At 45.1% G+C, this 16,105-nt stretch overlaps 1 protein-coding gene across 1 annotated transcript in view; it reads left to right on the top strand.

The window, feature by feature from the left end:
• pdia5 (protein disulfide isomerase family A, member 5) overlaps positions 1-16,105 on the top strand; it is a 140,127-nt gene that overhangs the window by 27,369 nt on the left and 96,653 nt on the right. The window contains exons 5-7 of the mRNA XM_078227882.1: positions 1,404-1,449; positions 4,844-4,936; positions 13,035-13,095. Coding sequence (XP_078084008.1) covers positions 1,404-1,449; positions 4,844-4,936; positions 13,035-13,095 — 200 coding nt within the window. The remainder of the gene's footprint in view (positions 1-1,403; positions 1,450-4,843; positions 4,937-13,034; positions 13,096-16,105) is intronic.

Genomic DNA, 16,105 nt, shown 5'->3' with positions numbered 1-16,105 from the left:
CAGGAATCGAACCCAGGTCCCTGGCGCTGTGAGGCAGCAGTGCTAATCAATGTGCCATCATGTCGCACCTCTGACAGTGCAGTGTGCAAGTAGCTGGTGTGTTCAAGGCTCTGGAATGGGACTTGCGTCTCTCAACTTCCTAATTCAAAGGTTAGTGCTAGCTCTAATCTAGAACTTTGGCTACTTTGTCGAACACACTTCAGGTGAGAGGCCAGATAAGTGCCTTCAGGAATTTTGACTGGGGGCGGGGCATTGTAAGTGATCCTGTACCTGTCCAAATGTACACTTTCCATCATAAGTGTAAATGTTGACCAATATTTCACCTACCTCTAGCTAAATGAGCCAGTTAAAGTGGCTTTATCGCCAGCTAGGTTGACGAGCAGCTAGGTCAGAAGAGAACAGGCATCAGATTTGGGGTCTTGCTGTTCTGTTTAAGTCAGTTGGGTCCATTTGAGTGGAAATCTTGCTGTGCAAGTCATTACAGACCCCCCCTCAGCACTAAAGCAAAGATTAGTACATCAACACCAGTCAGTCTTTGAAGAAACCTTAAAAAGACAGCGACAGGCTAACTGTGTCAAAAGGTAATGAGGTGACAAACATGAGCGTGATGGATTTTAAGTCACTGCTTGATCATTGAGTCTGACTCCATGTTTAAAGTCCTTCTACATGGGTCCCATTTTGTCAAGATATAGTGCAGTCTGTTTCATTGAGAAAGACACTATCTGTTCTTGGGGTAAGTTGGCTTATGTGCTGAAGATAAACACAATTGAAATCCTCAGCCAGTTATACTCTGCCCTGATTATGAAGAAATGAAAGTATATGAGAGTTTGCTTCATACCAAGAATCTTTAAACGCTGCTTTTTAAAAATCATTTTTCTGTTTCTTTGTCCTTCCCTGTGCTGCATTTATTGATGCTGGGCTTGCGGTACCCCAACCCTGAAGAGCCACTGAAGTGGCCACACGTGAGCATAGATTGTTGCAGTGGTGTTTAGTCATAGTTGAGCAGCTGAAAGCACCATCAACACCTGCACTTGGAGTTGGAGTTTCTGGACGAACTTGGTGTACTTATTGTTTGTTCCCCTACCAAGTCCAGGAACGCTGTGTTCATAGTAATTCTTCTCTTGCCAACCCAACTGATGCCAGTGCTAATGGTGCGTTTAACTTCAGTTCAGAGCAAGCAATAGTTAGAGTCAAATCCAGGCCACTTAATTATGAGAAACTGGTTGAATCAGTTCTTGTCATTTTTAAGACATACCAGATGTGTTTCTGTGTCTCTTGATCAGTCTCCCTCTATTTTGAGGAGTATAATGAGAGCGATGTTGTATTTGTTTTTCAAGGGAGAAGGGTGTTGACATTTGTACTGAAAGATCCTGATATCTGCTTGTTTCTGACTGTCTGTCTAGGGACGGAGCTTTCCATGTTGAATATGAAAGGCCTGAAACCTACAAGGTAATAAATGTTTCCACCAAGCATTTGTGGTCATTTGCGTGCTACTTGGTTTCCACATGATTAATTGGAGAGTGCGCTGTCTTTATGTTTGCAATATTCTTGGCTACAAGTCTTGATGTGTTGTGCTTGAGAGAGAGTGAATTGCTCAAATGCTTGTCCCCAGCGCCTGTTGCAAATAGTTTTGTCAGTCAGTCAAGTTCCAATGTACAATCAGCCTTGCACATGCCATTTTCGCTCAAGAGAAAGAACAGAGCGATGAGCTCATTTTCCCTCTACCCTATGTGGCCACACAGCCATCTGAAAGACCCCATGCAGAATGAACACAGGTCAATCCTTTTGAGTTATCGCAACTGAGCACTCCAAATAAAACTTCAAGGGTTCCATTAGCAATGACTGTAGCCCGAGGGTTCCTTTAGGTGTGTGTCCACTTCATTTGCAGGTGACCATGCTTTCAACTGTACGCTGAGAGACCCATTTCCAAGCCCTCTTCATGTATGCTACACGCACGCATGCACACTACATACGTACGTGCACACTACGTCCATGTGCACTACCACACATGCATGCATACACAAACACACACGTGCATACCTAGTTTTATAGGGCAGCACGGTAGGTAGCACAGTGGTTAGCACTGCTGCTTCACAGCGCCAGGGACCTGGGTTCGATTCCCGGCTTGGGCCACTGTCCGTGTGGAGTTTGCACGTTCTCCCCATGTCTGTGTGGGTTTCCTCCGGGTGCTCCGGTTTCCTCCCACATTCTGAAAGACGTGCTGGCTAGATGCATTGACCTGAACAGGCGCCGGAGTGTGGCGACTAGGGGAATTTCACAGTAACTTCATTGCAGTGTTAATGTAAGCCTTACTTGTAACTAATAAATAAACTTTACTTTATTGCTAATCCCTGAACAATCTTCAGCTAAGAAGAAAGGATAATTCCTTTGGCTGGCGTTTCTCATCTAAGTGTTGTATAACTGCCCTCTTCCGCCCTCTCTCGCAGTTGTGCAATTAACTTGCTGCAATCTATTGTGGTTTGACTCACAGTTACCTTCATAATTGTCCAATTGTTTGAGCAGCGTTTCTGAATCACCTATTCTGCCTATCAGTGGATGTGGCTATGTGGAAAATAAATCCCAACAATCCCATCAGGCGTCTGTAATTATAATACCCTTTTCCAGTTTGAGCCCAGTCATTGATAAAGAATGTTAAGTGCAGTCATGAATATAATTTCATTTAAATAAGGATGAGAAGTGGGATAGGCAGCCAACCTCAAGCAGCTGTTGACTCCCTTATTGACTGGCTTTGGATGCCGGTTTCCCCACGTTACCTCTTGTACCACAAGAAGAATCAAATTTTCTCCCTCTTTCCCCTGGAAGTGTGGACTCCTGCCAGGGAAAGGTTCCACGCGGCGTCCACCACTAACTGATCCAGTTGTCCGCTCTTCCTGTGAATCTAGTGGCAGTAAACCGTGGCAGCTATTCATCCGGGAAGGGGGTTGCGTTAAAGTTTGACCTGCCCTTCCCTGACATCCAAGCGTGCCGTGTATAACACACGTCTCTGGGTATCAAAGGCAAGCTGTCCTCCAGATCACTGAAGCCAATTGGTACCTGGGCTGAAATCAGCTAATCCTAGTACAAGATGTCTTGCCTTTTTGTTGTTTATTAGGTGCAAATAGGGATGTTTTAAAAACTGCGGAAGAGATTCCCATGTTGAAAGTTAATACCGCCAACCTTGCCCAATAGATTTTTTAAAAAGGGAATTTCATACAAAATGGGCTACGAGGTGCTGAATGTAAAGATCTAAACGCAGGAAGTGTTAAAATTACATCCCTTCTTATGGTTGAAGAAGATAAACCACAGATCATATTTGTGGGTGTCATTTGGTTAACCTGACTCTTAATACAGACGTTATGTAAGATGTATCGTTTCCGCGACGGTAAAGTTGCAACAGGACCTGAGGTAAACCACATTTGTCTATTTTTTTACTTGTCTTGTCAAATGACAAATGCTTCAGAATATTTTACTTTGCACAGGTAAATTTCACATTTTTTGCATTTGGTGCATTCAAAATCTACAGTCCACCCTGCTGCCCACCCATTCACACGCACGCTCTCGCGCTCTCACTCACTCACTCACTCTCTCTGTTAAAAATGTATCATTTTCTTTGAATGATTTCCAGAGTGGCACGGTGGCACAGCGGTTAGCACTGCTGTGTCACAGCGCCAGGGACCCAGGTTTAATTCCCGGCTTGGGTCACTGTCTGTGCGGAGTCCGCACGTTCTCCCCATATCTGCGTGGGTTTCCTCTGGGTGCTCCAGTTTCCTCCCACAATCCGAAAGACGTGCTGGTTAGGTGCTTTGGCCGTGCTAACTTCTCCCTCAGTGTACCTGAACGGGCGCCGGAGTGTGGCGACTGGGGGATTTTCACAGTAACTTCATTGCAGTGTTAATGTAAGCCTACTTTTGACACAAATAATAAACTTTATAACTTTAAGTTCCCCATTGTAAACCTATTTTATATGCTGATCGCTGATCACGTGAGGATCTAAATTGGACTTTCAGCAGTCCAGCCTTTCACTACTCCTGCCAAACCATTCACCCTCCCCCCCCCCCCCCAATCTTCCCTCTGCTTCAGCGTTCCAGTGTTGTGTTTTTTCAACTGTATCCTTAAACAGCTTCTCTCTCTCTCTCTCCCTCCCTCCCCTCCCTCCCCTGAGTTAAAGTTTTGAATCTTTCTTCGTAAATCCCCTGAGGAATTCCACTCTTTGGCTCTCCTGCAGAATGTTTGTAAAAGGTCTGGTGGTCTGGCTCATCAGTGTACTAATGCCCGCTGACTGGAGAATGGTGGTATTCAGGTTCTGGTGGCAGGGGCGTCTTGGCAGCCCGCTGCAGAGCCGTAATCCTTGCGTCACAACAAAGGCGACTTTCTGGCAAAAACCAGCATTAGTGGAAAACCCAACACTTTCCTTTGATTCCGCTTGCAAAAGAGGCCATTGCTTTTTTTTTTCGCATGTGACTTAACACTTGCAAACCAAACCCTAATTGGAATTTCCTCTGCTCGCTGGCGATGGGTGTGTTGTGAGGGGAGGGGGGAAAGAAGGGATCACAACCATGCGTTCCGTGCTCAAGTCTCATCTGTTGGCCTGTTCCGGTGGTTAACGTTGTAATGCTTGATGTAATCTCCTCCCCGTCCCTGCCAGTTTGTGAGAAACCTCTTTGGGATCAGGCTGGAATAAGCACAATGCCACTGATGAGCCCAAGAAGTTTTAGATGCAAATAGTCTTTTTCAATTCCTTTAATCCTCCACACCACCACAAATAATTTGTGTATTCAAAACGGAGGTTCTGCTGCTCAGCTTAGAAACTCATGAACTCTGCACTGTTTCTGATTGTTCACAGTCAATGGTGGCATTTATGAGGGACCCGGAGGGTGCTCCATTGTGGGAAGAGAATCCTGAGGCAAAGGATGTGGTTCACATTGACAGTGAGAAGGTTTGACACTATTCCTGATAATGGACTTGGCTGGGAAATGGGATACTCAATGGTGATAACAATGCTGCTTTATTTTGTTTGTGCACACGAGAGAATGTGAACGCTGTCAAGTGTTGTAGATCGTTGCATAAAGGACATGTAATGCATGCAGCACAGCGTGACCTTGCTTTAACTCATAGTTTCTATTTTTAAGGACTGTTTTTGGAATGGTCAGTGTGTCCGTGCGGAAGGTTTTCATTTTTATTTGGAGAAAGAAATGTAAATGTATATTTTGAAATTTTAATTTAATGCTGACGCGGTATTACAAGATAAATTTTTAATGCTGAAAATCTGAAGTAATAACCACTGCAAAGTCACAACAAGACAATCACAAGGCCCCAGAGAGTTGCAGCACAGCAGGGTGATGTTCAATCTTTCACATACATCTATCCTGGCTCTTTGCTGGAACAACGTGGAACTAATCCCACAACAGAGCTCTCTACCCTCCTACTACACCCCCCCCCCCCCCACCCCGTAGGCCTGAATCTTCCCTTCCTTTGTCACTTAAGGGGTGGCGCAGTGGTTAGCACTGTTGCCTCACAGCGCCAGGGGTCTGGGTTCAATTCTGGCCTCGGGTGACTGTCTGCGTGGGGTTTGCATGTTCTCACTGTGTCTGCGTAGGTTTCCTCCGGGTGCTCCGGTTTCCTCCCACAGTCCAAAGATGTGCAGGTTAGGTGGATTGGCCACGCTAAATTGCCCCTTAGTGTCAGGGAGATTAGAAGGGTAAATATGTGGAGTTACGGGGATAGGGCTTGGGTGGGATTGTTGTCGGTGCAGGCTCGATGTGTCGAATGGCCTCTCTCTGCAGTGTTGGGATTCTGTGATTCTATGGATCATTATTTGGAGTACAATCTGTAAATACTCTCTGTGGAAAACTGTGTCCCTCCAACAACTTTTTTCTCAGTTCCTTCTTTGCAGTGTTAATGCAAACCTACTTGTGACACTAATAAATAAACTTAAACTTCCTGCCGAACAAGAAAGCCAAATGCTGCAGATGTTCAGGAGACCTCATCTGCGAGGAAACCTCCACCCCAGAGGAGGCATCGCCTGTGTAGAGAAACAGTTAACCTGTCGAGTAGATGATGGCCATTCATCAGAGGCCGTTTGTGTCAACGATCATGTCCCACACGAGCCCCCTCCTACGTCTTCAACCTGACCAATTTGCTGTCCATGTTTACAATTCTATGAGGGGATGAGTGGGGGCGGGGGCTGCTTACAGACCCCCAAAACTACATCAAAGGGCAAATTTGCTTTGACTTCCTTGGACCTAAAGCAGGAATTCTCTCGGCTCAACTCTGTTCAAAGCCCGACCACAAAGCATATTCCGGACAGCTGGAAGACATGATAAATATCTCAACAAGTAAAATATGAGAAGCCATGGAAATGGAGGCACAGATATCGCACTGCTGACCCAGCATATCCTGTACATACTGTACAATTTATTTCAAGCAATCTTTGGACATTCATGAGGTCCCTTTGAATAATGAATCCTTTCCTTTGATATTGGAATAACTGTTTCCTCATTCAGTCTTCACAGGGACTGCCATTTAGGGTGAGGAGAGGGCGAGAAATACATGCACAGCAGTATATTACATAGCAAATGTATATATTCTGCCCAGGTTTAAATATTTTAGTTGGTGTATCAACTCGGATTTATGCAGCACCTTCTGTGCTGTGAACCACCCCTTCGTGGAGTGTAGTTGACACACAGCCAAAGGAGGAGGAGACATTAGTACAAGTGGCCAAAAGCTTCAACAAGAAATTGTACAGCATGTACAGGATATGCTGTGGCCAGCAGTGCGATATCTGTGCCTCCATTTCCGTGGCTTCTCAAATTTTACTTGTTGAGAAATTTATCATGTCTTCCAGCTGTCCATGATAGGTTTTGTGGTTGGGCTAAGAGAATTTTTACTTTTGGGCCCAAAGGAAGTGGAAGGAAGTTAGTCCTTTGATGTCATTTTGGGTTAGAGCTGGAGAGGTTCGAAGGGGAATTCCAGAGCTTAAGGTTGAGACAGCTAGAGTCTCAGCTGCCAGTGGTGGGGGCGAAGGAAGTGGGGTGGGGGTTGCACAAGATGTTTTAATTGGAGGAGGGCAATGAAGCCTGGAGTTGGAAGTTGGGGAGAGGGAAAACATGGAAGGGTTTGAATACAAGGGTGAGGATTTTAAATGTGAGGTATTGGTGATCCAGAAGTTCAAGTCAGCAAGCATACAGGGTAGTTAGGGTGCATTGGCCATGCTAAATTCTCCCTCAGTGTACCTGAACAGGTGCCAGAGTGTGGCGACTAGGGCATTTTCACAGTAACTTCATTTCAGTGTTAAGGTAAGCCCGCTGGTGACACAAATAAATAATAAATATTAGTGGCTGAATTGGACTTGGTGTGAGGATGCAGGCAGCAGAGATTTCAATCATTTCACTTGTCTAGCAGGGGAAAGATAGTCACTAGAATCTTGGAGATCCAGCTGTAAAGGTCCAACTTTGGTGTTTCTGCACCTCTGCCTAATCCAGGATGCGCATCTGCTGGTATCTAGGTGCCAATTTCAGGACTTGGGTGCCAATCGTGGCTCTTGCACTCAAGTCAGATTTTTAAAGGCGGAAGTCCCAACCAGGAATGAGTTGTGTGTTTTGTGTGTCAGCATTGGGTCAGTGGTAGCACACACTGTTCTGAATCAGAAGGTTCTAGATCTAAGGCTCACTTCTGAGACTTGAGCCAGCAATCCTCAATGAAGCTCCCAGTGCATATTGAAGGAGCACTGTACTGTCAGGGGTGCTGTCCTTTTTATGGAACGTTAAACAGAGGAGACCCTGTCTGGGTGAGCGTAAAAAATCCCATGACATTATTTGAAATAAAGCAAAGGAGTTGGCCCTGGTGCCCTGGCTGATATTTATCCATGATGTGGAGATGCCGGCGTTGGACTGGGGTAAACACAGTAAGAAGTTTAACAACACCAGGTTAAAGTCCAACAGGTTTATTTGGTAGCAAAAGCCACACAAGCTTTCGGAGCTGCAAGCCCCTTCTTCAGGTGATCACCTGAAGAAGGGGCTTGCAGCTCCGAAAGCTTGTGTGGCTTTTGCTACCAAATAAACCTGTTGGACTTTAACCTGGTGGTGTTAAACTTCTTACTGATATTTATCCCTCAGCCAACACCTAAAAGCACACTAGCTGGTCATTGCTGTTTGTGAGAACTCGCTGTGTGTAATTTACTGCATTTCTTACATCACAACAGTGACTACACTTCAAAAGAGGTCTGTTGGTCGAAAAGCACTTTTGGGCAGCCTGGGGCATGTATAAATGCATGTTTTTTCCCCCAACTGTTATAGAAAGGATATTATTAAACTAGAAAGAGTGCAGAAAAGATTTACTCGGATGCTACCGGAACCTGATGGCTTGAGCTATAAGGAGAGGCTGGATAGACTGGGACTCTTTTCCCTGGAGCATGGGAGACTTAGGGGTGACCTTATAGTGGTCTATAAAATAATGAGGGGCATAGACCAACTAGATAGTCAATATCTTTTCCCAAAGGTAGGGGAGTCTAAAACTAGAGGGCATAGGTTTAAGGTGAGGTGGGAGAGATACGAAATGGTCCAGAGGGGCAATTTTTTCTCACAGATGGTGATGAGTGTCTGGAACAAGCTGCCAGAGGCAGTAGTAGAGGCGGGTACAATTTTGTCTTTTAAAAAGCATTTAGACAGTTACATGGGTAATTTGGGTATAGAGGGATATGGGCCAAATGCAAGCAATTGGGAATAGCTTAGTGGTTTAAAAAAAAATGATGGCATGGACAAGTTGGGCCGAAGGGCCTGTTTATATGCTGTAATCCTCTATGACTCTATGATAACCCCATGGGAGGAGAGATTACACCAATGGGAATAATGCCCTAAAAATCTTAACCGTGCCGGTTAATGGGCCGGTCCATCAAGGCGCAAGTGATAGATTTTCTGATAGATCAGTGTAAGCTGCATAACCCTGATTCTGCAGATCCTCGTCATTCAAGCTGCAATGTGTAAGGGGCAGAGATCCAAGGACAACACAGAGTGGGAAGAGCATTTCACAGCCAGAAGCAAAATACGCAAAGCTTTTCTTTGCAATAAAAATAGAAAGCACTGGTGGACATGCACAGAATATTGGTCAGCAGTTGAAAGAGGAAGCTGTGAGTTTCGAGTGTAACCCCTTCAGCAGAATTGTGTTTTTACTGTTGGATTTCCAGTATTTGGTGCTTTTCTTTTCCCCTCGACCTGTATCTGGCACCCAGGAGCAGGAAGGGTGCCAGTCGCCAAGCAACAGATCGATGGCTTGTGCATTGAGCAGGTCTTTTCAAGTCTGAGGTGCTGGTGTCCCACCTTCTTTTCTGGCTCTACAGGAACCACAGGTTCGATGGAAGGTGTTTTCTGATGTTTTTTGGGTGGAGATGCTTTTGACACAGCTTCCAACACAACCAAAAAATGATTAACTGACTATTCATCTGATTCAGAGAATCCCGACAAAGCAGAAGGAGGCTATTCAGCCCATCGAGCCGGCACCGACGTCAATCCCACTCAGGCCCAATACCCGTAACCCCGTGTATTTACCATGCAAATTTACCCTGACACTAAGGGGTAATTTTTAAAAAAATATTCATTCCTGGGGCATGGGCTTCGCTGGCTGGCCAGTATTTATTTCCCATCCCTAGATGCCCTTGAGAAGGTGGTGGTGAGCTATCTTCTTGAATCGCTGCAGTCCACGTGCTGTGGGTTGACCCACAATGCCGTTAGGGAGGGAATTCCAGTATTTTGACCCAGTGACTGCAAAGGAATGGCACTGTATTTCCAAGTCAGGATGGTGAGTGGCTTGGAGGGGAACTTGCAGGTGGTGGTGTTCCCATGTATCTGCTGCCCTTGTCCTTCCAGATGGAAGTGATCGTAGGTTTGGAAGGTGCTGTCTAAGGATCTTTGGTGATCCTTCCCATGGTAAATTAACCTAACCCGCACATCTTTGGAATTGTTCCTGAGATCTTGCTATGTACAAACTGGCTGCCTTGGCTTCCCTATATGGCAAGAGTTATTGCATTTGTAGTAATTCATTACATGTCTCTTGCTCTGGGCAATTCAAGGGATATGATTGGTATATAAAAGTCTTTTTTTCCCTTCCCAAGTACGATGTATCCCCTTAAAACAGTTCAACTCTTAGAAGCATAAGGTAGGAGCAGGAGGAGGTCATTTGGCCCTTCGAATCTGCTCAGCCATTCGTTACAATCATGGCTGACCATCCAACTCAATGGCCTAATCTTGCTTTTTCCCCATAACCTTTGATCCCATTCGCCCCAAGTGCTACATCCTGTTGCCATTGAATACATTTTCGCATACTTTAGGTAGTGTTTGGGATACAGTGGAATTTAATACTTGAAACAGACATGTAATAGCTATGTGTGACTTGGGGCTCGAGAATTCTCTGAGCTTGGGACATAAAGAAATAGCAAATATTAAAATTGCTGCAGGTCTACTCTGATGCAACTCTTGGCCCATCAAGATGTGTCATTTCACTTAAACTGTATATAATCTGTTAGTCTCCAAAACCGAGAGGGTGCTGAGCACCACGGGCACACATGCAATGTGACATGCGGGTGTCTTGAGTTCAAGTATGAATATATCATAGCAAACTGGAAGTAACCAGCGTGCAAGACTTATCTCAAGTAAGGTGCAAGCTTACGTAGTGGCGGTGGTTAGCACTGCTGTCTCACAGTGCCAGGCACCCGGGTTCAATTCCCAGCTTGGGTCACTGTCTATGTGGAGTTTGCACATTCTCCCCGTGTCTGCGTGGGTTTCCTCCGGGTGCTCTGGTTTCCTCCCATAATCTGAAAGACGCGCTGGTTGGGTGCATTGACCCGAACAGGTGCTGGAATGTGGCGACTAGGGGGTTTTCACAGTAACTTCATTGCAATGTTAATGTAAGCCTTACTTGTGACTAATAAATAAACTTAACTTTACTGCTTCAGACAGACACAGAAAACATAATGATGTAAAAGTATGGCCTGCATAAATTTTTGAATTAAAATATTTGGCCATTTGCCCATTAAATTTCCAAACAAATCTAGTTTTACAAAAGATGTTTGGCTCTATTTTTAAGATCCAAAAATGCTGGGGAAAAAAAATCAGGTCTGCAACATCTGTGGAGAGAGAAACATTTAACATTTCAGGTCATTGTCCTTTTCATCAGAACTGAAGAAATGTAAGAGTTTCTAAGCATGTGGAAGAGGGGAGGGTTTAGGAAAAATAAAGGCGGAGGTCTGTAATAGAGTAGGACTGGAACAATGTATGTTCCACTTAGCCCATAAAAAGGCTGGGACCCATGTAGGTATCCATGGAGGAAGTGAGTGGAGTTGAAGGAATTGTTCAGATTGAGAACAAGCTCAGCCCCGAAGAGGGTGGTGGTTGGGACTCAGTTTGAGGGAGAAGCAGAGGACTCTGTGACCATCCTCATGAGGTGAATGGAGGTAAACACAGTAAGAGTTTTAACAACACCAGGTTAAAGTCCAACAGGTTTATTTGGTATATAATGGTATTTGCTACCAAATAAACCTGTTGGACTTTAACCTGGTGGTGTTAAAACTCTTACTGTGTTTACCCCAGTCCAACGCCGGCATCTCCACATCGGGAATGGAGGTAACAGTGCAGAGGGATTGGATGTCCATTGTGAACAGGAAGTGGTTAAAGCCAGGAAACTATGTAGGTATCAGTAGGCTTGATCTTTCTCAAGGTCATATTGAACATAAAGACAAGGCAGTTTTCCAAGGTTTGTCTTTCCCACATGCATATTCCAGAGATGTTTTACTGCTGGTCAAATGCCATGGTTTTACTGGAACATTAGCGATGTTGTAGCCAGCACTATCTTTGCTATTTTTACTCTTCCTTCCTGCTGGTCACAGAGAGGAATAAAAATAGGCAAATAAAATATAGAAAGCATTGTATTCCTCCTGGAACAGCTTGTGGTGCTTTGCACCCTCCCTGTCCTGGAATGGACAAGAATAGCAGGTTAAATACAGGTGGTGTGAGGAGATCATCTTGAGGTATCATCCGAAGGTAGAGCTGGAGCAATTTTAATACCTGCTATTTCTTTGTGAACGCAAGTTTCCCAAACACCGGATTCTAGAGCCTGAAGCCCTACACAGCTAGTACATGTTCGTGTTTTATCCTCCTTGTGTTTGTCCCTCCAATCTGGTCCCACTTTCCCCCAACGCACCCAATTTCAAACATAAATCCCGAGTCAAAAATATCAGTGCTGCACGCAGTCAACCTCACGTATACACACACAAGGCGTGTTCTTGCACTGATTACACCCAGGACACTTACAGTCTTATGAGTGGTGGCCAAGGAGAGGGGTTCTGTTTGCCTTTTTTTAATGGTAAGGTGAGCACTTTTGAGCGTCCAATGCAAACATCAGCATGAGTGTTCAAAAATAATTGAGTCTTTACTTTGAGCAGGGGTATCTGTTGATCCATTTGGGGCAAAGCAGCCTGTGACGTGCTGGACTTTTTTCCCCTCACAGTAAGTCCGTCTGGCTGCAGAGAGAAAAAACATGGAAACGTGTTTTGCAATGTAATTTTTCCAAGTAAGAGTTTGCATTTTTTAATAGCATCGCTTTCATCTCCTCGGGATATCCTAAAGCTGTCTCGCATCCAATTGGATTTCCTCCCCACCCCAAGTGTGAACACTTTCTGCTGCGGGCAAATGTAGCATCTAATTTGGACACCAGTAGCAGTATAGTAAATGACCATGCATTCTGTTTCACAAGTATTGGGTGAGGAATAAGAGGTGATGGCCAGGACTCTCTCCAGATAACACCAAGGGAATCTTTTGAGTCCACCTCAGCAAGCAGCTCTGTTTATTGCCTTTACCAAATGATGTTCAACTCTTGACAGTGCAGCACGACCTCCGTCCTACACTCGAACGTTCTGTTTTTGTACTACATTTCTCTACAAACCTATAGGCTTCACTTGCCTTTTCTCCCACCTCTGATGCACTGCTTTCCAATGTATTAAATATTGACTTGCTTTTTCTTGGTCATCATGTTCACTGTCTCCTTAGGAATTCAGAAAATTGATCAAGAAGGAGGAGCGTCCCGTTCTCATGATTTTCTACGCCCCATGTAAGTTTCCTTCGCGAGTGTTCACACTCTTGGTCGGTCGTAGTACTGTATGTGTTTTCTCTCTCATAGAATCATAGAAACCCTACAGTGCAGAAGGAGGCCATTCGGCCTTTCGAGTCTGCACCGACCACAATCCCACCTAGGCCCTACCCCCACATATTTACCCGCTAATCCCTCTAACCTACGCATCTCAGGATTCTAAGGGGCAATTTTTAACCTGGCCAATCAACCTGACCCGCACATCTTTGGACTGTGGTAGGAAACCGGAGCACCCGGAGGAAACCCACGCAGACACGAGGAGAATGTGCAAACTCCACACAGACAGTGACCCGAGCCAGGAATCGAACCGAGGACCCTGGAGCTGTGAAGCAGCAGTGCTAACCACTGTGCTACCGTGCCTCTCGTCAGCTCAGTTGTGAATGTTGCAGAGTGATTGGCAGTAGGAGCAAGTGACCTCAGCTGGATGACCAACCGCAACTCCTTTTATACACCCATCTTTTTAAGAGCAGACCATCTGAAGGACCATATAAGGCGGCACGGTGGCACAGTGGATAACACTGCTGTCTCACAATGCTATGGATCCGGGTTCAATTCCGGCCTCGGGTCACTGTGTGGAGTTTGCACATTCTCCCCATGTCTGTGCGGGTTTCCTCCGGATGCTCCGGTTGCCTCCCACAGTCTGAAAGACGTGCAGGTTAGGGTGCATTGACCCGAACAGGCGCCAGAGTGTGGCGAATGGGGGAATTTCGCAGTAACTTCATTGCAGTGTTAATGTAAGCCTTGCTTGTGACTAATAAATAAAAAATGCAGAGTACAAAGAGAGGGAGGTTGTGGTGGAGGTTTGGGGCATTTAGAATGGGTTATCAGCCAGGATTCCTCCTCCTGCAGTTTGGCCCATTCCTGTTCTTGTGTCCCACTCACTGACACTGATTGTGCTTGAAGAGTGGCTGCCTTGGTGGGATGTAAGCCGTCCCTCCTGCCCGCTGTACTGAAGCACAGGAGAGAGCAAAATGAGGGAGATGAAATTGTAGCATTCCTCGTTCAGTCATATTAGAAAAACGCTCCTTGCTATTTTTGCAGAGAATACTTTTTTACAATGTTTTCACTGCTGTAACCCCTGATGATAATGAAGCAGCAAGATTCCTCTCAGCCTTCTGTTACTCAGTGTGTTTTGCTGCTTTGTGACTTATTTTAATTCTCGAACAGATGCTAGTGCTTTTGTGTTTTTTTGTCTTCAAATTGTAAGAACCTGTATAGTGATACATTTATTGAATAAAGTGAGTGCTGCCAGAGCTTTTTTTTTTTGATGTGCAGGATGCATTGCGTCTTCCCAGTCTATCTGTTCCACTCCATTGTGCAGCAGGCATTGATTTGGCTGCGAAACGCTTTCCTCTCTTTTTAACCCCACTTTTGTTCCCTCTAAGCCCAGCACCAACACTGCCCAGGGTTTGAGGATGAGCCATGCATCTGCTTATGTTCCTGTCACATTCTAGTTGTGGAAGATCATGACCATCAACCTATAACTGCATCTCTGCGATGCGTTTTCATACCTGCATTCTGCGGCTGCGCAAAGAGAAATGTGAGAAATAAGGGCCCACAGTTCACAGAACATATGCTGTTCTGCATTGATTTAAAGGGGCACTTGATGTTTTTCCAGCAACTACGCCACAGAACGAGTAGAACAGCTTACCAGTGAGAGAAATTTTGGAAACCTAAATTAAAAGTGGAAAAGGGCTGGAATTGCACTGCAGGTGAATCAGGTTCTGAGGGAGAAAGGCTGGCTTCAGGCGTAACTCGCTGTTGAGTCATTGCTTGGTTAGCTAGCCCTGATGCGATGAGTTGCAAACAAAGCATTAAGAGAGGCGGTAGATTTGAAACTGAGATGAGGAGGAACAACTACTCGCAGAGGGTGGTGAACTTGTGGAACTCTCTGCCCCATAGCGCAGTGGAGTCTGAATTGTTGAATGGTTTCATAAGGGAGATGGACATTTTTCTAATGTTGAAAAGGGAAAGAGGGTAGATGGGGAACAGGTGGGGAAGGTGGATTAGAGACCAGGGAGCGGTCAGCCAGGATCTGATGGAATAGCGGAGCAGGCTCGAAGGGCTGAATTTGCCGACTTCTCCTAATTCCTATGTCCGTATTAACGAGCTGTGTTTTCTGTGCTAAACTCCTGGCTGATGGCGAGTTTTAGGCTGTCCTCTGATGTGTACGAAGCACTAACAATTCCCTTGTCCTTCCAGTAACTTTTGTTCATGGTTTCATTGCCAGTCAAAGTTTGGATTTAAGCATCAAAGGAATGATATTGAAGTTTGCTGACAGAATAAATGTGGGAAGAGTTTGTGGGAGGAGGGAAAAAAACAAAATATTGGGAACACTCAGTAAGTCGGCTACAACACCAATAGAGAGAAGCACAGTTAACATTTCAGGAATTAACCTGCAGGAGGGAGGTGGTGGCACAAGGTATTGTCAATTGACCGATAATCCAGAGACCAGAGTAATGCTCTGGGGACCCGTGTGAAAATCTCATCATGGCAGATGGTGGAATTTAAACATTCAGTAAAATATCTGGAATTAAAAATCAAACAATGTCGATTGTTGTAGAAATCCATCTGGTTCACTCATGTCCTTTAGGGAAGGAAATCTGCCATTCTTATCTGGTTAGGCCTACATGTGACTCCAGAGCCACAGCAACTCGGATAAAGGCAAAATACTGTGGATGTTGGAATCTGAAACAAAAACAGAAAATGCTGGAAAATCTCAGAGCTCTGACAAAGGGTCATCCAGACTCGAAACATTGGCTGTCTTCTCTCTCCACAGATGCTGTCAGACCTGCTGAGATTTTCCAATGTTTTCTGCTTTTGCCACAGCAACTCGGTTGTATTCAACAGCTGCAAGTGGTACAAAAAGGAACTAATCCGAACGGCACTGGAAATGACAACGGGAAACCTAGCCGTGTCAGCTCTGCAAAGTCCTCCTTGCATCTGGGGGCTTGTACCAAAATTGGGAGAA

This window comes from Mustelus asterias, chromosome 14, assembly GCF_964213995.1.
Source record: "Mustelus asterias chromosome 14, sMusAst1.hap1.1, whole genome shotgun sequence".
Lineage (NCBI taxonomy): Eukaryota > Metazoa > Chordata > Chondrichthyes > Carcharhiniformes > Triakidae > Mustelus > Mustelus asterias.
Note: the sequence above shows the minus strand (reverse complement) of the source record. Positions and strands in the feature narration are given on the sequence as shown.